A 25,215-nucleotide genomic window follows, 5' to 3' on the forward strand; every position below is an offset into this window, starting at 1 on the left:
CAAACTAACTCACGACTGCTGACAGAATTTTGTCCACACTAGCAAAGAAATGTGGCAACCGGGATCACAGCCTTATTCTATGTGGTACATTACCACTTTAAATAGGCCTTGGGTGACTCACCTGAAATTGCACAGTGAAATGGGTGGGCAGTCCATTTCCTGATGCAGTCACTGGGGGAATTCTGTCAAGCTTACTCAAATAATTGCCTGGCCCTCACGCTGATGCTTTTAGGGGAATCACCTCATCTGTCTACCCAATTTCCATTCCATGTAGAAATCTTCTTGGGGAAGGTGCAACATGCAATTCTGGGCATCTCTCCAAGTCAGCGATGAGGAAGGTAGCTAGGTTAAATATTTTTCATTTTTTCTCTTTACCATGTCCATGAAGAGCATGACTGATATCCACCCAGTATCACCCTCCCTTCCCTATCCTGGTTTCTTTGGACAGGTCTTATATTTTCCATCTACATATTTATAATAAGTGCAGGCGCTCGTGTTTGTGGCGTTTCAGTCCTCCAAATTGATAACACAGTTTTGCGTAATGCGCTACAAAGTGCTTGGTTCCAAGCTTGGAATTCCTAGGCATTCAATCTGCCAACGGCAATGAAAAAGAAAACCTGTTCTGGGCATGTAAAAACCAAACCGTGCCTCATATTTGAATGACTCTTAGACAAACAAATGTGAAATGTTAAAGATCAAAATATGTTTTGATGGCAGTGAATGAAAAATCTTTTCTTGCTGCACTGATTAGAATTCTGAAGCAACTTGGCAAAATGCACCTTAGTATTTGTTGCATCATGCCTTAATTAAATGTAGTTATACAATACAATGTGTACAGATGCTTATTAGAGCTCATGCTAGTTATTAGGTGCATGCCAACCAATAGGCATTCTGTTAATGAGAACCTTTTGAAATGGTAGCATTTTGCAGAGTTCAGTGGGGTTGGTTATGCATTTTTTTGTTAAAGTATGTACATTTAATCAGAAGATCCTGACATTTTGAGAGGGAGGAGGGAAAATTGTTCCTTGGGGCAATGACAGCGTTGTTGAGCTAAGGATTTTCTGTCGTATGTTTCGCTGGAAAACATTATGAGGCTTTGTGGGATGGTTGAAATAGTGAAGCTGGAGTTTTCTGGGTGTTGACAAATGTATAAATTACAAGCTTAGCCTAAGGAAAGTTGTGCTTTTGAGTTATTGCACAGTTTTACCGAGACTCCCTGGAACATTGTGTAGTGTGTGTGCTCCGATTGTACAGGTGTAGTTTCTACCCTTTCCATCTAGATATGAGAAGAATCTCCGCAAATACAAGGGACGGGATTTTATAGCCTCGCTTGTCTCACAACCGTAAAATCCTGCCCGAGGTCAACAGACCTTTACATGTTTTGCCCCTCGCCCACTCCGATTTCTGTGGCGGTACTTAAGGAATGCACAACACAGTGGACAAGTGTGCATTTAAGCTTATTCTCAACATTTTTACTGGTGTGTAGTCATTTATCTGGAGGGAGCAAAGGGGGGAATAAAAATATTTGCAACATATTTTGTGCAAAGGTTACTTCACCAGTTGACTGCCCATTTTGCTTTTTTCTAAAAAAAAAAGTGATTATAGGTTTTCCTTCCTCACTGCTTATTGATGTACAGCCTGCATATCCAGCTGTGATTTGTTACTGTTTTGTGAAATAAGATTGAAGATAATCATTGCAAAACAATTGCACATAAAAATATGACAGTGAAGTGTGAAGCAGGAAGTGTGCCAAAATGTGTTGGCATACTGTTTAGTATAACTGGCATCTTGGGTAGTAATAAATCAAATCATATGAAGCGCAATAGGAGTATCACTCTACATAATGCACGATGCTACCAGTCTGGAGCAGTGTACAAGATCTTTAAACTAGTAAATTTAATTGCTGGAAGTAAACATAGCCTGAGGTTTGGTTAATTACTTGTCTGGTCAAACGGTTGTTGCAGTTTGAAATGGGATTGTCAGTTTCAGATTGCGCCTTGTATCTTAAAACTGCTTTTATCCATAATGAAGTGTGCGACCTGAAGTAATATTTCCTGATGTTCTGTCCTTCCACTTTAATATATTAAAATATAAATAGATTTCTTATATATAAAATTGTCAACCCCGAGACTCTTGGGGTGGGATTTTACAGTCTCGCTTGAGCAAGACCGGAAAATCCCGCCCGAGGTCATCGGACATTTCCATTGTCTGCCCCTCGCCCCCTTTGATTCCCTGACGGGCAGGACGGTCAAATTCCGGCGTTGGTTGTAGAGTGCAAAGCACAGATGGTAAGATATAAGGTCTTACAAAAAAGTCACATCATAAGAATAAAGCGTGAACGACCGCCTGGCAAGGACCAAAGCACTGCACTGGACAATGACACACTTGTTCACCTTGCAAAGTCCCCCTCAGTAATGACTGGAGTCTTCTGCCAACAATGGGAGAGTTGTCCCACATAGTCATACACACTGTGTCATACATTTCAACCAATCTGCTAGACTCCTCCAACATACTCCCTGATTATGTCCTGTCCTACCAGAATAGATCCAACAGAGGTGGTGCCGAAGTGGTTTTCATTCCAGGAAGTGGCTTTGGGTGTCCTCAACATTGACTCTGAACCCCAGAAAATCTCATGACATCAGGCCAAATATAAGCAAGCAAACCTTTCTGTTAATTACCACACACCACATTCCTCAACCCATGAACCATTGCTCTTCTGTGTTGAACACAAGTTGAAAGTCGCACCGAGGATAGGAAGGGCACAGAATGCACTCTGGATGGGAAGCTACGTAGCCTGACACTGAATGGCTCAGGACCGGATGAAGTCCAATCTTCACACCTGAGGACAGCTCCATTGTGTTCTGTGACACTATCACCTGTGAAAAATGGAAGAGACTTTGAACAGATCCAGCAGCTCAAAATGATGCATTCACGAGGTGCTGTGGACCATTAGCAGCAGAATGATGGTGAATTACAATCTGTAACCTTCTGGCCTGGCATATGTCTCAATCTACTATTTCCATCAAGTTAGAGGGCCAACACTCATTCAACAAAGTGTGTCGGAGTCCATGAGCAGCACCAGATATGACTAAAAATGCAGTTCAACCGAATGAGACTACAAAACTGAACCACATTCATGGTAAACTTCAAAAGCAGCATGTTATAAACAGGGCTAAGCAATCGCACAATCATTGAATCTGATCAAAGCTCTACAGTCCTGGCACAGCCAGAGAGTGGTAGTGGACAATTGAACAACTGGAGCAGGAAATTCCACAAACATGCCCATCCTCAACATAGGGGAGTCTGCACAAAAGACAAGGCTGAAGCATTTCTTTAGCAAGAAGTGTCAAGTTAATGAACCATCTTGGCCCCCTCCTGAGGTCTTTAGCACCGCAGATGCCAGTCTTCAGCCAATTTGATTCACTCCACGTGATCGCAATGAATAGAGAAAAGGCTGTGCGTCCTGACAACATCCTGGCTGAAAGTTTGTGTGACAGAACTGGTGGCACTTCTAGTCAAGCTGTTCCAATACAACTGCAACCCTGGCATTTACCCGACAAAGTAAAAATCGCCCAGTTATGACCTGTTGGCCCTCTTACACTTGCATATCGGATAAAGGACAGATACTCAAACTGAAGTCTTAATTTCTTTTTTTAGTAATCCTTAATTTTTTGATAAGTGCTCAATTAACACATTATTCTCATGTGGTTTCCATTATAATGTAACCTTATGACTAGAATCTAGGGAAGGCAATGGCCTAGTGGTATTATCACTAGACTATTAATGCAGAAACTCAGCTAATGTTCTGGCAACCAGTGTTCGAATCCTGTCACGGCAGGTGGTGGAATTTGAATTTGATTTAAGAAAAAATAGGGAGTTAAGAATCTACTGGTGATCCTGAAACCATTTTCGATTGTTGGTTCATTAATGCCTTTTAGGAAATATTCTGTCCTCATCAGGTCTGGCCTTCATGTGACTCCAGAGCTAAAGAAATGTGGTTGATTCTCAACTGCTCTCTGAAATGGCCTGGCAAGTCACTCAGTTGTCCAAGAAGGCAGCTCACCACCACCTTCACAAGGGCAACTAGGGATGGGCAATAAATGCTGGCCAGCCAGAGACACCCATGTCCCACGAATATTAAAAAAAACTACCCATGCACAATGAACTGGCCAGTGGGGGTCTTCCCTGAGTTCCGAACTCGGGGTTCTCTCGTCATGATGGAGGGTCTCTAGTCTTCGCTGCTGATGTCTCCGATTAGCCCTTTTTTATATATGTTTTCTCCAACCTTCAAGAACATTTGTTCAAGACCCTCCCGATTCTGAGCTCATTTGTCCAAGGGTTGTGTAAACAGAAGACATCTGTTTCCATTGTTCTTCTTATCAGTCTTATTTTATGAGGATTGTGGCTACCAAGGTTGAGTGACCCTTAATACCAGACATGCTCGGTCAGCAGCCTAGTTTCATCTTTTCCTTTCACAGCAAATTGTCCTAATTTTTTTGTGACATTAGCATAATCTCCCATGAAGTTTGTCAAGCTTCTACAGTTAGCCATAGGGCCACAGATAGCCATAAGGCCATAGACCAGTCCCCAGAAAGCAGAACAAAACCATATCGACCAATTCCCACCCCATTAGTTTACTCTCAATTATCAGTAAGTAATGAAAGGGATTATCAACAGTCCCGTTAAATACCATTTACTCACTAATAGCTTGCTCACCAATGCCTATTTTAGTCTCTAGGCTCAAGACTGTGATACAGTTTTTGTCCAAACATCGCCAAAAGAACTGAATTCATCGATGAGGTAAGAGTGGATTCAAGGAGACCTTGTAAAGTTGAAGTCGATCGGGACCAGACAGAGGAAAATGGCTCCTCGGGTTGGAGTCGTATCTAGCACCAAGGATGATAGTTGTAGTTATTGGAGGTTAATCATCGCAGTCCTAGGACATTGCTGCAGGAGTTCCTCAGGGTTGTGCCCGAGGCTCACATTCAGAACATTCTGGTTTTGGCTGTTAAGTGATGCGTGCCAGTCAATGGCTATCTCCAATAAGAGAGAATCTAACCATCTTGCCTTGACTTCCAATGGCATTACCATCATTGCAGTCTCTCACCATCAACATCCTGGGGGTTACCATTGACCTGAAACGTAACTGACAAGTCACATGAATGTTGTAATCAGAAGCTGGGTTCCCTGCCAAGTAACTCTCCTCTTTACTCCCCAGAGTCTTTCCAACATCTCCAAGACGCATGTCCCATGGCTCCTATGTTAGCTGAAATTGTTAACAGTTCTCTCTCTCCAGGTTGTGACCCTCTCTCCCTAAAATCTGTCATCATCAAAATTCACCACTACCCCACCAGCACAATGTGGCTGCAATGCGTACCACGTACAAGATGCACTGCAGTAACACACCGAGGCTTTTCTGAGAAACGTCATCCAAATGTGCAATCTTTGCTACCTGGATGACCAAGGGCAGCTGGCGCATAAGAATTGCATTACCTGCAAGTTACCCTCCAAATCATACAACATCTTGATTTGGAAATATATAACCATTCCTTCTAAAGTTCTTGGAGAACTCACTGACTTAACAGCACTGAGCATGCCTCTGCACCAGATGGGTTGCAGCAATTCAAGAACTTGGCTCACCATCACCTCGAGGGTTATTCGGCAATGAGCGACAAAGCTAACCTTGCCTGTACCATTCACATCCCATGAATGAATAAAGAAACTATTGACATGTTCTTCAAGAAAACATCATGCAAAATCTGGTTTCTGTATGTTCATGAATCTGATTAGGAGTGGGTTCCTAAGTTATGCGACTTTAATGAACCCAGCATCACTTCACAAAAATCACAATCAAAAAATTCAGAAATGAATAAGGGTATACTTTTTTTACTCTCTTCTGTGAAAATGTTGATAATCAACCAAATTTGCGCTGTTTAACATTAGGGTAAAGCATTGATAGTTACAAGTCTGCCACTCATTGTAGTTGTCGAAACAATTGGCAACTTCACATAACATTTCGACAAGCTTTTTTTGCCCTCATTTTGCATTGACACTATCAGGTTGAATACACCTTGTTCAACACTGCAGTGATGTGGCCAGGAAAGCTGTGGAGAGAAAAGTGGAGGTGCCGGTGTTGGACTGGGATAAACACAGTATGAAGTCTAACAACACCAGGTTAAAGTCCAACAGGTTTATTTGGTAGCAAATGCCACTAGCTTTTGGAGCGCTGCCCCTTCGTCAGGTGGAGTGGGAGATGCGCTCACAAACAGGGCATACAGAGACACAAGCTCAATTTACAGAATAATGATTCTGTATTATTCTGTAAATTGAGTTTGTGTCTCTGTATGCCCTGTTTGTGAGCACATCTCCCACTCTACCTGACGAAGGGGCAGTGCTCCGAAAGCTCGTGGCATTTGCTACCAAATAAACCTGTTGGACTTTAACCTGGTGTTGTTAGACTTCTTACTGAGAGAAAAGTGAGACAGGTATGCTTGTCCCTAGTGCAGAATTTGAAGGCAGTAAGTCTACTGACTTGACTTGTCCCACAATCTCAATTGTAGTTGAGGGGGATGCTTTCGATACAAAGATATTGCCAGGCATCAGTTATCAAAAATATTTGTATTATCTCCTCTTTACCTCAGCTTTACCTTTATCTACCTCACACTAAGTTGATCCTTCACTACATCCTAGCTATGACTGTAACACTACATTCTGCACTGTCTCGTTTCCTTCTCTATGAACAGTATGCTTCGTCTGTATAGCACACAAGAAACAATACTTTTCACTATATACTAATACATGTGACAATAATAAATCAAATCAAAATCTTTACCTGAATCTTATAAAAACCTAAACATTTTTCAGTTTGCAGTAAGTTTGAGGAAAATGCATCATTAAACCCACCACACAGACTTTTTGATCAAATAGCATTGTTTCCAAACCAGTTTATTTTAATATGCTAAACCTGCTTCAGCCATAATCGCCAGCTTTTAATATTTGTTGCGTTCACAACGACGAATGCTGAGCAATGTGAAAATCTCCACACTGGAAGCTGATAAGTGACTGGCTCTTTGATATTTTACCAATTTAAAAAATGTTTTTTCAAACCTTCTTTAAAGTGATTTATAGGAACACTGAACAGGAATTTTCCTGCATGTCAAATAGGGAGTGTATTTTCATTGCTGTTGACACGTATTTACTGGTCCTTCTCTCGAGTCACGCTCCCACCTTTCACCCAGCTGCTGATGGATGTGATGCTCTTCCAGAGGACTAGTGTTCATTTTGAAGGCTGAAAGAAGGCAAAGAATTTATTGATTGTGTCGTTTCCATGCTCCTATCCATCTCTTTGCGTGAACTAACTAATTCAATCTATAGTAAACCAACCAGTATTATATCATTATTGAATAGCAATTAGAGGTTTACATGTGGAAAATAATTTCTGGTAAATCATTTACTCAATTATTAGCCTGTTTTGAATAAATTAAACACTCAACAGTACATTACAAAACTATCCAAGGATTGTTAAATCATCTCCGTCTAAAGTGGCATATAACTTTGTGAAATACTGTTGATATATTTTGGTTATAATTAAGGCGAAAGTTGTTGGTTAAAAATGGATCACCTCTACACCTGGGATCCAACTTTAACCTTGTGGAAGTGGGTGAATTCAGAATGAGTTAAAAATCTCACCCCCGTATCAGTATCATTATTGACCCTGTATCGATGGGGTATTGCAAAGCTCCTTTTTGCTCTGTGCCAAGATTGTGTCTTAACCGCAACCTCAGTATTTTATGTACAATATTGGTGACATTTTATTTCTCTCGAAGGCTGTACTTTAATGATTTCCCTGATTGACATTGCCAATTTGTACTGAATTGTGAGAGAGATTGAGGTGAGACATAAAGATCTTGAAACTGACATCTCATCAAACTAACTATTGGCTTTGCATCACTACATACAAAAACATGGTTCAAAATAATTGGGAATTGATTATGCTCTCTGAAAACATTAAAGAGTGATACTTGTGAGCAAATTATCTTATGAAAAATGTTACTTTTTACATGTGTTGCAAAAAAATTATACATTTTCATTGCAGGAATCTAACTGCTCTATATTAAGATAAGCCTACTAAATATTTGGCTGATCTGTGCCTCAAGCCTTAATTTTATGTTCAAAATATTGGTACAAACTGTCAAGGCTTTTCTTTCAAGAGTATTTCGAACTAATTTTAATCTCATTGTTCATAGGAAGTCTCAAGTACTTAAATGTCACCAGGAAAGGGATAGCTGGTTTCACCCTCAGCAGAAAAAGGTGCTGGAAGACAACAGGCAAACTGCTTGAAGGATTCACTTCTGAAAGAGGCTGCTTTCAAGGCTAGAGAGCCATGCCTTTCAGACTCAAGCTGAGGAGGACCAGACGGTACAACGTTCTGAGCAAGAACTGCTTTGTGACACGCATCCGATTGCTGGATAACAATGTCATTGAGTGCACGTTGTCGGTGGAGAGCACGGGACAGGAATGCCTGGAGGCTGTGGCTCAGCGATTGGAGCTGCGTGAGGTAGGCAAATCTAATATGCAAATCTGCTAAGAAAGACATGGGGTTAAGACATGACTTTGTTTTCCACAAGTGAACGAAATTCTTGGAATTACAAACCAGACGTTTTTTCAGAACTGCTGATAAAATGTTAGCTAACAGACATTTGAGTTGTTTTTGCAAGATAGCACAGTAGTTTCTTAGCATCAACATATTTGCAGGAAGAGATTTTGCTTTTAAAGTGAGAAATACTTGATTGAAAGAGTTGGGAGAGACAGAGGCCAAGTGAATATGATCATTAGAAGTCTTATATTGTTACGATCCCAGCTGATACTACTGGACAAAGCAGATCCCAGAGTCAAACCTGGCTTGACGGATCCTATCTTTTTCTTCCACAGTTTCCAAAACATGTCACAGAACAAATTCACAGGAGTCTGCTGATGAACTTTTAATACACAAAAAAACATTTATTAAACAAGTAAAATGAAATATTACACCAGACAAAAAGGTGTTGGAAAGATCTCAATACAAACACAAGGAGATGATTCAAATATTCACTATTCCTTCACCTCCGCTATATTTTTACACACACATACAAATTCCGAAACATAAAACAGTTTGCCATATCTACCTTATACTCTAATATTCAGGGTAAGAATGCCATACATGTGAACCAATTCGTAAACTGTGGTCAGACACATCACACTCCAAATTTAATGACAGATTTGATCAAAGCGGACTCTGGAGATTTCTCAACAACCCTGCCAGATTCTTGTCTCACAGTCTCACTGAATCATTGTCTTTCTCACAAAGGTTTCCAATCTCCACATTTAAAAAGCTCGCTTTGAAATTCTCTCCAAACGTCACCCCACTGACGACTACAATCAAGATGCATCTCCAATGTTTCCCTCTCATCTTCCGAGATTTCTTTCCTCTGGATCTCCAACTACACTCGGGTTTCATCTTCCAAGCACAGTTTCAGATCTTCAGCCGCACCAAGCAAAACACCACTGCTCCAAACGGGTATCTGTGCCCATTACAGCCTGTATCACGGAATCACCAACCTTTGGCTGCACTCATTGATATTCTGGGCTCATCTTTAATGAGCCTACTTTGTTTGAAGTCTGTTCCTCACAGCTTTTTCTTGGAGTCTTTTTCTCTGCTATTATTGTTTATCTTGTCTCATTGAGGACTACCTATGACCCCTGCCTGGGACCTTCTTCTGGGACCTCTTTCTGTCCCACTTGGATCACATTGGTTTGGGACCTTCTCCCTTTCCACTTCCCTGTGTCCTGCTCTTTGGGTCACCTTCTCTCTAATGATGCTCCAGTTCCATGTCACATGACTTTTGCACCATTTCACTTCTTCGCTACTTTTCTTCTGCCATTGTGCAGGGCCAGTTCCTGGCTTGAAGACGTGGAAACAAATGAACTATGCACATGTGGCCACTTCCTGACTGGTGTATCCGCAGGCCTGCTGGGAGCTGCTCCTGAACTGCGACACTCAAATTCAGTTCAAAATAAGCTTTGGAGCATGTCACAATATCTATAGACTCTTGTCTGCTTATCTATTCTTTTTTCATTTGGGAATGATTTTATTTACTTTGCATTTTAGAAAAATTACAAGATCAATTGGATTCATTTTGTCACATTACAGAGTTACTGCTGACTTACTAGATTTATGCTGAATGCTAATTTATTACCATTCTCGGGAACAGCTGTATTCTTCCTGTAAACAAGGCTGTTAAACTATTTCACATTGAACAGCAAAAACTTGCACTTCCATACTGTTCTCACTTGTAACCAGCCCAAAGTGCCCTATTGGTGGCCACCACCACCCCCCCACTAAACCTTTCTAGCTTTCTACCTTGCTTTCCTGCTTCACTACATTCCTTAAAGCCTACCTCTTTAATCAAGCTTTTGGTCCAATGTCCTAATGTCGTCTTGGGCGTGCTGATCAGTGTCAGATGTTGCCCCATAAAACTTTGAAGTTCCTTAGGACAGTTTATTATGTTAACGGATTAAAGATGCTCTATGAATACTAGTTGTTGTCTACATTCAAGAGAGTGGAGAGGTCACGAAACTGCCAGCAAGCCACATCCCTTGTTACGCAAGATGTTGTTCATGACTGACCATTGCAGGTTTGGCATCGAGAGCAGGGTAAAAGACTGGAGGAATTAAAATGGGGAATGGCGAGAGCATAAATGCAAATATTCTTCCAACACAAAATGCTAATTTTCTACACTAAATTAGCTGTGCTTGCAAATTTTGAGTCTGGAATGTTTCACATCCCACTGCTAGTGCTCTGTGTTTGACTTTTGATTTGTGCTGAGTTCCTTGTCAGCAAATAAGATTTCCTGTTTTAGATTGTCATGCCTACACATTCTGCTCTAATGGTCTTCTTGAATAGTTTTTTTTTGAAAATCTCATTGCATGTTTTTATTTAAAGTTTTCCTCCCTAATCACAAGAGTTTACTTTATACAGCCAGTAATTGTGCATATTTAGTATCTTGTGCACTTATACACAAGAAGTGCATTGTGTCAACATTACAGTAATGGACCTGCTAATGATTTCTACTGCACAAAAAACTGCTTCACTATCAACACATTGTAACATTTTGCAGATGTTTTTGGCTGGAGAGTGATTATGATTCCCTATTGCTTAAAGCTGTCTTTCTACAAGTCTGTAGTTACCATTCCACTATCTATTAATGGGATATCATGGACTCGAGGTCACTCCTAAAGAGAGATTTTGTGGGGGTTTGACCAACTTCATTCAATCTGCCTAACATCACTAACAATGGTGGCAGGATTTTATGTCATTACAATAATGCAAAATATTAAAGATACTATTTGACACTGGATGGTATTGTCATTGCTGCCTTGACCACATTCATTCATATTGTTTCTTTGGTGGAAACATGATTTACTGTAGTGAAGATGCGTTTTAGAAATTTTATGCATAAACCAAATTTTGTTTGCCAAGTAGGGTGGTGGAGGCAGACACGCTGGCATCGTTTAAGACTTACCTGGATAGTCACATGAGCAGTCTGGGAATGGAGGGATACAAACGAATGGTCTAGTTGGACCAATGAGTGACACAGGCTTGGAGGGCCGAAGGGCCTGTTTCCTGTGCTGTACTGTTCTTTGTTCTTCTTTGTTTGTTGAAAATTGATTTACAAACCGATACTAATACTCTGGCAACACGAGTGCAGATCCCACCAGGGCAGCTGGTGGAATTTGAATTCAGTTACTAAATCTGGAATTGAAAGCTAGTCTAGTAATGGTGAGCATGAAACCATTCTTGATTGTTGTAAAAACCCATCTGGTTCATTAATAGTGAAGAAAATCTGCTGCCCTTACCTGGTCTGGCCTACATATGACTTCAGACCCACAGCAATATGGTTGACTCCTTTAACGCACACTGAAATGGCCCAGCAAATCACTGAGTTGTATCTGCTATGAAGTCTAAAAGGGAGGAAACCAACTGACCATCTAGCATTGATCTAGGCACCATGACAACAGCAAACCCAACCTTGTCTACTCTGCAAAGTCTTTCTTACTAATATCTGGGAACTTGTGCCAATGTTGGAAGAGCTGTCTCGCACACTAGTAAAACAACAGCCTGATCTAGTCATATCCTACGTTACAGACATTGCCCCAGACACCACCATCATTGGGTATGTCCTGTCCCATTGACTGATCCACTTCCGATTGCTGTTCAACATGAAGGAAGAAGTGCTGAGGGTGACCAGGGCTCAAAGGTATTTTGGGTGAGAGACTTCAGTGTCCATCACCAAAGAGCCACGCAGTGGCACCACTACTAACCAAGCTGGCTGAGTACCAAAGGATGCAGCTGCGTGACAGAGTCTGCGGCAGGTGGTGAGGGAGCTAACAAGAGGGGGGAAAAACTACTTTACTTCGCACTCACCAATCTACCTGATGCAGATGCATCTGTCCATGATGCTATATGTCGGAGTGACCACCACACAGTCCTTGTAGAGAGGAAGTCCCAACTTCACACTGAGGATACATTCCATCGTGTAATGTGGCATGACCATCATGTTAGATCGGATAGATTTCAAACAGATCTAACAATTCAAAGCTGGCAGAATTGTATTCAGCCATAATCTATACCCTCATGGTCTGGTATATTTCCCACTATACCATTGTCATTAAGCTAGGGGATTAATCTGTCTCGATGAAAAAGGCAGGCCAGGAGCTACAGCAGACGTATCTAAAATGAGGTGTCAACCTGCTGAAGCTACAACACAAGGTGTCAAACAGTGGAAGCAGCATGCAGCAGACAGAACTAAGAGATCCCACAACCAGTGGATCAGATTATAGCTATGCAGTCCTGCCGCATCTAGTCATGAATGGTGGAGAGCAATTAAACAACTAACTGGAGGAGAAGGCTCCACAAATATCCTGACCCTCAATAATGGAGGGAACCCAGCACATCAGTATAAAAGACGAGGCTGCAGCATTTTCAACAATCTTCAGCCAGAAGTGCTGGATGGATGACCTCTATCTGAGGTCCCCAGCATCACAGATGCCAGTCTTCAACCAATTCGATTTACTCCATGTGATATCAAGAAATGGCTGAAGTCACCGGATGCTGCGAAGGCAATGGGTCCTGACAGTATTCTGGCAATAGTGCTAAAGACTTGTGCTTTAGAACCATCCCCCTAGCCAAGCTGTTTCAGTACAGCTACAACACTGGCATCTACCTGGCAATATGGAAAGTTGCCCAGGTATGTCCTGTCCTCAAAAAGCAAGACAAATCTAACCCAGCCAATTTCCGCCCCATCAGTCTACTCGCCATCATCAGTAAAGTGATGGAATTTGTCATCAATAGTGCTATCAAGCAGCACTTGCTCAGCAATAGCCTACTGTCGACACTCAGTTAGGGTTCTGAAAGGGCCACTTGATTCCTGACTTCATTACAGCCTTGGTCAAAACTATGGACAAGCGATCTGAAATCAAGTGGTGAGGCGTGAGTCAAGGCAGTGTTTGTCTGAGTATGGGATCAAGGAACCCTTGCAATACTGGAGTCAATGGGAATTGGGGGGAAATCTCTCCACTGGTTGAAGTCATACCTAGTACAAAGGAAAACTGTGATTGTTGGAGGTCAGCCATCTCGGTTCCAGGACCTTTATTGCAGGAGAGTTCCTCCGGGCGCACGGTGGCACAGTGGTTAGCACTGCTGCCTCACAGTGCCAGGGACCTGGGTTCGATTCCCAGCTTGGGTCACTGTCTGCGTGGAGTTTGCATGTTCTCCCCGTGTCTGCGTGGCTGTCCTTCGGGTTCTCCGGTTTTCTCCCACAGTCTGAATTACTGGTTAGGTGCATTGACCCGAACAGGCGCCGGAGTGTGGTGACTAGGGGAATTTCACAGTAATTTCATTGCAAGCCTGCTTGTGACTAATGAATAAACTTTACTTTCATGTCCTAGGCCCAACCATCTTCAGCTGCTTCATCAATGACTTTCCTTCCACTATAAAGTCAGAAGTAGGGATGTTTGCTGATGACTGTGCAGTCCATGTCCAAATGCAGCAAGATCTAGACTTGGCCTGACAAGTGGTATGTAGCATTCGCTCCATACAAGTGCTCAGCAATGAGTGTCTCCAATAAGAGAGAATCTGACCATCACCCCCTGACATTCATTGGTATTGCCATCACTGAATCCCCCATTATCAGCTTTCTGGGAGTTACCATTGACCAGAAACTGAACTGGATGAGCCAGGTCAGAGGTTAGGAATCCTGCGGCAAGTAACTCGCCTCCTGACTCCCCATTGCCTGTCTGCCGTCCACCAAATGCAATCAGGAGCATGATGAAATTCCTTACCTGGATGAAATCAGTTTCAACGATACTCGGGAAGCTCAACACTATCCAGGACAAAGCAGACTGCTTAATAGGTAGCCCATCTTCTACCTTTGACATTCACTTCCATCTTTTTGTGGGTGATTAGTATTGGGCAATAAATGCTAGTCTAGCCAGTTACACCCACATTCCATTAAAAATGCACTCGACAAACGGTGACTATATGATACAAAAACCCAGGTTTTGTAGTTAGTGGCCAACAGATGATGTCAGCCATTCATTACACTTGCTCAGACTTCCCCTGGGCTTTTTTTTTGGACTGGAACTTAGTGACTGAGATGCCATTTTGGCACAACACCCTCCACAGGGTATCTGGTACCAGTACAAACAGGGCGAGCAACTGTGTCTCCTGAACCAATCAGATTGATGAATCCTTATGGATGCATGCAGTCAAAACTGTGAACTAAAATAGTTAATTCATTGCCAAGAGAGCGAAATAGAGATGGAAAGGAGGATTGTTTTCAAATATAGTGTACTTAAATTCATTAATTTTAAAATCTATAGCAGAAATTGAAATCATTTTACAGGCGGTCCTTGACTTTGACATTTGAGTTACAACGAATAGTACTTGTAATGTTTATAAATTTGACACTCCATTTCAGCTCTACCACATCAGTTTTGACTTTATGAGGCATGCCTTATGAGGATAGGCTGAGGGAGTTCGGTCTTTTCTCCTTGGAGAGACAAAGGATGAGAGGAGACCTAATAGAGGTGTATAAGATGTTGAGAGGCATAGATCGGGTGGACTCTGAGGCTTTTTCCCAGGGTGGAAATGTCTGCTACGAGAGGACACAGGTTTAAGGTGCTGGGGGGTAGGTACAGGGGAGATGTTGGGGGTACGTTTTTCACAGAGGGTGGTGGGCGATTGGAATCGGCTGCCGTCAGTGGTGGTGGAGGCGAACTCAATAGGGTCTTTTAAGAGACTCCTGGATGAGTACATGGAGCTTAATAGGATGGAGGGTTATAGGTAGGTCTAGAAGGTAGGGATGTGTTCGGCACAACTTGTAGGCCGAAGGGCCTGTTTGTGCTGTAGTTTTTCTATGTTTCTATGTTTATGCTGGCATACCAGCACATTCATACGTGCACACTGACGATCTGCACTGTCCATCTGTATGACTGGTCAGGTCGAACTGTCATCATTAGGTTGGAAATGAGTGAACGTTGAATTTTTTGTCACAACCATCACAATTTTAATACATTTATATTATATATATTTAATATGTGCTCAGACTCGCAGATGTAAAAGGTTAAACAGGCAACTGACGGTGATCGATGGCGGCAAGGTGACACTGTGATTAACACTGCTGCCTCACAGCGCCAGGGACCTGGGTTCAATTCCAGCCTCAGGTCACTGTCTATGTGGAGTTTGCACATTCTCCCCATGTCTGAGTGGGTTTCCTCTGGGTACTCTGATTATCTCCCACAGTCCAAAGATGTGCAGGTTAGGTTGATTGGCCATGCTAAATTGCCCCCTAGTGTCAGGGGGATTAGAGGGTAAATGTGTGGGGTTACGGGAATAGGGATCTGGGTGGGATTGTGGTCGGTGCAGACTCGATGGGCTGAATGGCCTCCTGCACTGTAGGGATTTGTATGATTGATTCTATAATTATATCCCCCACACTAACTGAGGAACTTGAATGAAGATGTGCTGGCATCAACAGTCATCTCAGCGACTGGTTGAGAGGATTTAACATTGCTAGGTGCTCCATCATGAGCGATTTCCAGTCTTGGTTCAAGAACCAAACCCCCATTTATAACATTGCTCTTTTGGAAAAATCAGCTCCGACTTTACGACGTCTCAACTTGGTGGTTTTCAGGAAGCAAAAGTGTCTTTAGTCCGAGGCCTCCCTGCCCATAAGATCTGACAAAACGAGACTCTTAAGTTTCAGTGCCAGAGAGATTGTTTGGCAGAAATTGTCTTGTTGTGCTGTTAAATATTTACTTATGCTGGAATGGATAAGTCCTAACCTTTTCCAGCGAGTTGAGTGGGTAAATACTGCAATTTCACACTGTTTTAGTGCCAGGTCTCTCATTGAGTTACCAGTGTAGCAAAGCTTCTGGAGAAACAGGGAAGCTCAAGATAGCAGCTTCCTGATTTCTGTGTTTAATTGCACGTATGTGACTGTCAGAAGTTGCTGTCTGATTTACACTTCAACAACAGAGTGCCAATATCCTTACTTGCGCTTTTACTATCAAACCCGGCCATTACCTTTACTTTCAAGTTTTTATTTGACTGAACTGTATCTACTTCCTTCCCACCAGCTAATATAGACAAACTAAAATAGTGTAATCAGTCTGGCTTTTGCATGACTGTTATCCTTTGCATGTTGGGAGAATGTCTTTTGTCGTTGCTTTTCTAGATGCATATTTATTATTCCCCCCCCCCCCCCCCCGGCAAAACACCGCAGACATCGACGGGACTGGAAGATCCCACTGGTGGCCAATGTGCCATACAGGGGTGAGGGCTGGAAAATCCCATCCCTCATCAAAGTTTATCCACTGGATTCCCCAGTAGTTCATTAATTGAGCATATCAGTTGGTAGGTGCACTGACTGTGCGGGGTCTGATGAGGAAATGCCCACATTTAAGCCCTAGCTGTGCTGAGTTAGCTCGCTACTGCCTGGTTTCAGTACAGCTTGATCCAGTATCATCAGCTAAGGAAATGAGAAAAGCTCATCAAGATCCTAATGACCACCAGTGAATGGCACATGCTGGCGAGTGTAGAAGTGGATGTCAGGGTTGATATGGCTTTGATGCCCACAGACAGGGAATAGGCTTCAGCTACTCCATTTTTTAGATGTAAAATAGCTATTGGATGTATTGGCAGGTGGGGTGGGTTGGGGGGTTGCTAGGATCTGTTGAAATCTGTAGCTTCGGGAGAAGGTGGGAGGAAACCAATGTAGTAAGTTACTATAAGCCTGCATTTAAATTGTCTTGTACTAATGATACCCTAGCACGTTTAATCAAGTGACATTTCAGTGGTGGGACTTGGATCTCATGTTTAATGCAGAGAAAGATATAACTCGCATCTGTTTTAGTGCCTCTTCATGGCCTCCAGACATCGCAAAGCATTTCACATATATTGAATTACTTTCTGGAGTGTAACACTGTTTTGGAGGCAAGCGCAGCAGCCAATTTGTGTACACCACAAAGAATAAAAGAATGAGTGATCCGTTAATTGTAGTGGTGTTAATTCAGGGAAGAATGGTAGCCAGCAAACGGGGAGATCCCCCTCTTCTTTTGAACTGTATTATGGGATATATCATGGTTTAATATGTGATCGGAAAGATTAAACTTCTGACGATGCAGCATTTCTCAGCCCTTTGTATTTCATTAAAGTGTCCATATCTGCTCAAGACCAAGGGTGGATTGAATCTATGACCATCTGAGTCACAGAAACGTTACCAGTGCTGTACGGTTTCTTGAGAAGTAGGGCAACTCGGACAGCAATTTCCTGAGTTCTGCATTTAACTATAACTGTGTGGGTGCTGGAAGTCACTGTCTGTTTTAATGTTTAACTAGTGTGATCTGTAAAATATATGACAAAATTAGTAGCTTCAGTGTAACAGTATCACTTTAAATCCCACACTAGCCCATCTCCATCACCCTTTCCACACCTCCCAGGCTTTCCTCTATTCCCGCCCATGCCATCACCTCCCTTCCCTCCCACCCATGCCATTCCCAGCCATGCTGACCTGCCCTACCCATCCTCCCATGCTGCCGACCACCCTCCCACGCCATTTCCAGGCCCCAGTAAATGACAATGGGGAGTAGTGGCAGGGAACCCAATAAAAGGCACTGGGGAGCAGTGGGAACTGGGGCGGGTATGTGGGTGGGGGGGCCAATGGCCAGCAAGGTTGGCTAGAGAGTAACAGGGGACAGGGAATGGTATGCAAGACCAAGGAGCAGTCAGTTCGGAGAGGAGAGTCCAGGGGGCAGCAAGGGCCAGGCACCGAGCTCAGGGGGCAGCAAGGGACAGGCACTGAGCCCAGGCAGCTTGGAGGACAGGAGCCCAGTGACCATGTCCGTGTGCTAGGTAAACAGCAGGCATTGTTGCTGCCGAGAATACATCCTGGGCACAGGCCAACATTCAGAATAGCTGTCTACTCGATGGAAGCAGGAAACCAATTGAAGTCCAAATTAGGGATGAATATTCACACTTGCCAGAATATTCTCAGTGGCCAATTGGCTCATGTTGCATAGAGAGGCTGCCACTTCAGGCACCCCCTTACATTTGACTGTGGGCCCATTGGAGCCGGTGACTCCACACCCTCCAGGGGTCTTCCCCGGCACCAAAGACCGCACCCTCAAGCCAAACACTGCCGACAGAGAAGTTTACTTTCTAATTCGAGGAGCATACTGTGAGATCCCGCTGAAATTTAAATTCTAACTTATTCCTCAATTTTTCCAGCTGCTTTAGCAATCCCACCTCTCTTGGTGGGGCTTACCAGGCTTGAGCTGCTGGCCCATTGTCCTTAAATAGTTCAGAGGTGATTAATTAAGTTGGAACTTTTATCCGGATCCTGGCAAATGAGGTCTCTGAGCGCAATTTATTTCTAGTGCAGGGTCCTGAAACTCACATTAAAGTTCTACTCAGTGAATTCATAGACACAACTGAATAACACCCATTGATTTCTGTATCGCCAAAAAAAAAACTACCCCTATGCAGAGTGTCAAAGGCAGGTCTTATGCCTAAGATGCCATCTTGCTATTTATGAGGATGGTATTTTGTCTTTTCCTGCCATATCCATCTTTATTGTTGTGTGCTGCTCTCCCCAGTCACATAGCCCCCTCCAACACTTGCGTTGAAAGAGTTAGATGATCAATGCCAGACTTCTTGCAGTTATCGTTCTGTGATCAACTAAGTGTTCAGGATTCAATAAGAAGATTTTTCTTCTTTCTTTCCAATTTCAACCCTAGGGTACGTTGTCTCTGTGCGGTACTCAATCCAGCTTCAGAGCAGAGTGCTAAAGGAGAAAGTGAAATCGGCCAATACCCTTTAGGATGGAAGTTCCTGTGGGGAAGTAATTGGGGAAAATATACTTGATTATTTTGTCAATGTCAAATACTGTTGAATTTCCTAGCGTACACTGAAATGTAATAATGACATAAACAACTGAAGCTTTCAGGTTGCACCAGATGTTTAAATTCCAAGTTTAAGAAAGAAAAGTTTGAAGTCATCCAGCCATTCTTCATGCACAGGCATTCATGGAAGCTTGCTTTTCTTGTTAGTTTGATTTGTATTGAAGCCATGAGGAAACATTCAAAGAAGCAGAAAATACAGTGCGGGTCTTAGTGAGAATGCATTTGTAACACCAGAAAAATGACATTTCCTTTTGCCATGTCTAAAGTTCTGGAGTTAATTCCACATTCCTGGTGAACCCGCACTGTTGGAGGATGTTCACAGCTCTTAGTAAGGGGATGAAACTATTATACTGAGCTGTGCTGTGTTCACACGTAGATGGTCGTAAATCACTGGGGAAAATCTTGACTAAAACGTAATTACAGGTATGACGCATTAGCGGCTGAATTTGATTGCCTAGTTAAACCAAATACTTCCTTTAATCAAACCCCACCCACCTGTATTCACTGGTTACATGCATCTCTGGGGGAAAATTACATGGATAATTTCACCCTTTAATATTAAGTACCTCAAGTCTCAAGGCCTCATTGTTGCTATAAAGTGAAACATAAGAATTGTTAGATTAAAAAGGCCATTGTCCATCTTGTTTGCTTTTAACCATCCATGACGCAACAAATATGGTTAGTAATTGTGTGCTGAACCCTCCCTCAATTGTTACAATATAGTTCCAAACCACATCCTATTTCTTATGTTCCTATTGCCGGTAGCTGGTTTTGTCCAATGGACATTTGTGTTACTTGTATGAAATGTATACTCATCTATTTCAACCTGTATCTTTTAAAACAAACTTTAAATGCTAAAACATGAGGTCTTCTCTTTAATGCGTTGGTTCATAGGTTTTATCTGTGGAGTTAAATTCAGTGCAAGTTCCAGAAATCTTTGACTGCCAGCAATTATTAGCGCCAAGTTTACAAGCCACCTGACGCTGATATTATTTGTTTTGATTTGGGTAGTGTGTTAGTTGCTGTATACTGCATTGATATCACTAGTTTGCTGAGTTTGTATATTTAAAGAAGAGGCCTAGTAAATCCTTAAATTGGTGGGAGAACGTTTTATGATCCCATTGGTATCGTAATGACAGCATCTGTTTAATAGGTGAAAAGTGACATTAAAACTCTCATATACAACTTCTGTCTTCTCTCTCCCCTCACCCCTCCAGAAAACTGGTAGTAATTGTTACACTGTCAACAGTGTCAGATAATAGTCATAAAGTCACAAGTAGTACGATGAGTTTATCATTTGAAGTGTATGATTATTACTACTTGGAGATTACCACCAAGTATTTTAGTCAATTTAAAAATTTGAATTTGGTGGGCTAGCTTTAATTGGATTTACTCATAGCTTGCTAGTGGTGGTCAGACACTGAATACTGTGGACATGTGATTATGAAAGATTAGAATTGGGAGATATGTAGCTGCAAACTCCAAGTGATTAATTTACAGTGATTGCCAAGAGATGTCAGCAACTATTTTCAGCCTACAAACGTTCTTGAGTTTCTCTACGTCTTCCCCAAAGGAGTTGGTAAGAGGTTTCTTCACTAATTGCTAATTGATTGAGCAATCACTGATTCTTGCCCTGGGCTTTTCAATATTTAACTGAATGAGCTATCCAGTTTCTGATTAATGGTCTTTTTTGCAATGATTAAATTATAGTAATCATTCTGTTTAGCTGTTATTCTGTTCTTCTACATCTATCTTGTGGCATTTGAAGTATTTGCTGCAGGCTTGCTTTATTTAGGCAGGAGAGAAAGAGATGAGAGTAGACCTCATTGTCAGTGAAACTCCCAGCTCTGTTATAGATACAGGGCGGGATTTGCGGTCGCATTCACCCCGAGTGCAAATGGCGATGGGTGAAATCCCGGGAAAGTTGAGAAACGCGATTCTCATCGGCAAGATGTTGTTTCCCCATTCCCCCCCTCCCCAGTAGTGACATAAGATTCTGCCCACAAAGGGCAGTAACCTCATTTCCACTTATTTTAATAGATGTAAATCTTATTAAAGGGCTTCCCAGCTGCATGCTCTGGCCTCACTAAATATTCATACCTCGCCAATGTAATGTCACATCGGCAGGATTTACACCAGGTGTATAAGTTTGGGAATCAGTCGAGAGGAACCTTCTAGGGGCATCATGTTAAGTATAACCCTGGGGGGGGGGGGAAGCATTGTCGTGGGAGGAACAGTCCTTGGCACAGGTTTGCACTCCGCACTGTGCTGTCCAACGGATACAAGTTGCATCGTGCATGTAATTCGAAATGCTACTAATTGATCAATTGAAAGCTTTGCTGCATCATGGGCAGAGATTGCACAGGTTCTTTCAGTGTAGACAACCTATCATCACCGAATTCCTGCCTGAAGTTTACCTCAATGTTTATGTATTGAATAATCTGTCATTGTAATAAAAAATATCATTCCAAATTGCTTTTTGAACCGAGTCAGTGGCCTCCAAATTTTCCCATTCTTCCCACGACAATGCCCACCAGTGTGGGGGCCAGAAACTCCCACCCTTTGTGTGCTTCTGAGGGGAAACTTATCAATCCATCAATCTCCACATATATACACCTCAACAGGCAGGAGTGGGAAAAAGCAAGCAGGACGGATTGAGAAAGAGGGAGAAGGAAGAGACCAGTGGGAGGGAGCAAGGGATAAGGAGAGGGAAGCGGCAGGAGTAAGCAAGGAGAGGAAAATAGAGAGGGAGAAGGAAACAATGAATGCGAAGAAGTCAGAGAGAGAAGTGGCGAGTGGGATGGAGAAGAAAGCGACAAGCGGGAAGGGGTGGGAGTGGGAAGGGGTGAAAAGGAGAGAGTCAGAAGAGGGAAGCAGTGAGTGGGAGGAAAGTAGGAAAGGTTTAGCAGTAAGTAGAAAGAGGACTTTTGTGACAGTTGGGTTGATGGCAGCCAGTAGGTTTTTAATGTAAAAAATTACAGGAATGTAGCCTGCTCTTATTGCCTGCTTTTTTTTTTGAGAAAATGATTTTCACTCAACACGTTTCTGTTTAGCACGCTGTTTTCTTGGAACACATTAGGAGTACAGAAAAAAATCCCACCCCCATTTAGTGTTAACTTGTTTGCTGAGAGAGTAAGAATGGATTGTTAACCAAAGACAAAATTAAGATAAAATAGAGAATGCTTGCAGTTGTGCAGAGTTCAAAATAATGTGTTTAACAAGCACTTGCATTGTCAAGATTTCCATTCTCAACTTGGCCATCTTTAGTGGAGGGAATCTGCCCTTCCATCTTTGCTAAGTGGCATAATTAATGTGGGACGTCAGTGCTCCTATTGGAGTAGAGATTGGCAACAGCGTCCCAATTATTCTGACCAAAGACAATAACATGGATACAATGAGTAGCTTCTGGCATAAAAATGAAAATTAGAATGGGAATGAAGCCAACAATAGTTTGAAAACAATCATGTAAGTGATTTGGCAAGTTGCTGCCTTAAAAACTTTGATCTCCACCTACTGAGGTGTTTGATGAATTTTCTGTGATGTTTATCAAAAGGAGCATGCATTCCCTTGAAGGAAAGATTACCGCAGTGGTTCTAGTCAGTATAACCTGGACACTGATCATATGAAAATGAATTTCCTTCATTTTTGTAACTTATATCTGTGCCTTTAAAAAAGAAAAAATTTACTCACCAGCACATGGCAACCAACCTTTTTTTGTATGTTTTTATCCTGTGTCAAAAAAATGACGGGGCAATTCTCCCATCCCGCTGCACTGCTGTTGTAGCACAGCAGGCAGGAAGACTCGAGCGGAGGCCGTTTCGCGAGCTCCTTGCTGAGCGTCACAGTTTCCGGGCGTCTCCGGCAGCTGGATTTCCAGCGCCGTCAATTCCACGCTGATTTTTGGCATGGAGCTGCATAATCTATGTAGATGCGCATCTCCATTTCTTTCAAATCTCATTAGTGGATCTGGGACTGACGTTTACCCCCACCCGGAGTGGTTCACTCCAGCGGGGTTTAGTATAGCTCCCCATTCTAGTCTGAATGCAATTGCGTAAACATGTGGCCTTTGCTATCTTTCAGAAAGGACAGGTGAGTATGATGACGGCACGGTAGCACAGTGGCGGCACGGTAGCACAGTGGTTAGCACTGCTGCTTCACAGCTCCGGGGTCCCGGGTTCGATTCCCGGCTCGGGTCACTGTCTGTGTGGAGTTTGCACATTCTCCTTGTGTCTGCGTGGGTTTCCTCCGGGTGCTCCGGTTTCCTCCCACAGTCCAAAGATGTGCGGGTTAGGTTGATTGGCCAGGTTAAAAATTGCCCCTTAGAGTCCTGGGATGTGTAGGTTAGAGGGATTAGCGGGTAAATATATGTGGGGGTAGGGCCTGGGTGGGATTGTGGTCGGTGCAGACTCGATGGGCCGAATGGCCTCCTTCTGCACTGTAGGGTTTCTATGATTCTATGATTTCTATGAACATCCCACCTAATCTCAGTGCACCAGACCATAAATGGAAGATATCTGTTAGCTCCGTGGCATGTTATCCTACTCACGGTATACTTAATGTGGCTGGTTGTAGCTCTCAAAAAACTGGATTTGATTTTGAAAAATGCATCGCCTCCTGACAAGGGCTTATGGTGAAGTTTGAAATATAATGATCATATTCCTGAAAATCTTTTTAAAAAATGATGGTTAGAAAAGACCAGCTAGTCCAACAAACCCACCCCACACACAGCCCGTCTAGAGCATTATGACAACATTCTTCCTAACCTTTTCTGGAGGATGCAATCACCAGAGAAAGGCATAACAGCAGAAAACCCGAGAGCTAGGCGGAGTTGTTTTGTACATTTCTTCAATTTCTGAACAGCTTCTTCCCTGCTGCCGTCAGGCTTTTGAATGGATCTACCTCACATTAAGTTGATCTTTCTCTACACCTTAGCTATGACTGTAACACTGCATTTTCTCTCCTTTCCTTCTCTGAATGGTATGCTTTGTCTGTATAGGGCGCAAGAAACAATACTTTTCATTGTATACTATGTAATAATAAATCAAATCAAAAAAATCTTTTCAATTGTTGGAGGTAAGTCAAATCATTGTTACTTAAAGGGAAAAGAATTGCAGGTATTTTCTACTCATCAACATCAGATCATTGTTGTGGCGGTTTTAAAACAAAAGACTTGTCTGTCAAGGTTAGATTTCTATATGTCACCATTTCATTTGGTGACGGAGTAGCTATGACATCTTTTAAGGGAACGTGAGCTTGTAATTTTTTTACCGTAGATGTTTAAGCCAAGTTGGTAGCTGTTTCCGCATTTTTCACTTATCTGCTGTACCTTCTGCCTTGATCCATCAATTTGTCAGTGCATTGACCTAAAGTTAGTACAATGCTCCCTCTGTGCTGCACTGCCTGCCTCATTGCCTTGCCCAATGTCTGCAGACTGGTGCCTTCATAGATGGCCTAATGCCCCTCTCTAATGGAGAGGAATGCCTATGATCCTTTTGTGAACTATGGCTAATTGCTTACCTAATCCTGCTTACCAACATGTTTAAAGTGTGTATTTGCTGTACCTTCGCACTCCACACAATGTTGTCTGACAGATGCAAGTCGCAATGTGCAACTAATTCAGCCTCTCTTGAGAAGATGTAAACAGCCTGTCTGAAATGCTACTAATTAATGATTTGAAGGTTTTGCTGTAATATGGGCAGAGATTGTACAGGTTCT

At 42.5% G+C, this 25,215-nt stretch overlaps 1 protein-coding gene across 3 annotated transcripts in view; it reads left to right on the forward strand.

The window, feature by feature from the left end:
- Positions 1-25,215, forward strand: part of LOC144504472 (tyrosine-protein phosphatase non-receptor type 14-like) — a 232,481-nt gene that overhangs the window by 74,422 nt on the left and 132,844 nt on the right. For all 3 annotated transcript variants that reach the window (XM_078229792.1, XM_078229794.1, XM_078229793.1), the window contains one exon: positions 8,247-8,557. In XM_078229792.1, the coding sequence (XP_078085918.1) occupies positions 8,384-8,557 (174 nt within the window). In that variant the 5' untranslated portion in view covers positions 8,247-8,383. The remainder of the gene's footprint in view (positions 1-8,246; positions 8,558-25,215) is intronic.

This window comes from Mustelus asterias, chromosome 15 (assembly GCF_964213995.1).
Source record: "Mustelus asterias chromosome 15, sMusAst1.hap1.1, whole genome shotgun sequence".
Classification (NCBI taxonomy): Eukaryota; Metazoa; Chordata; class Chondrichthyes; order Carcharhiniformes; family Triakidae; genus Mustelus; species Mustelus asterias.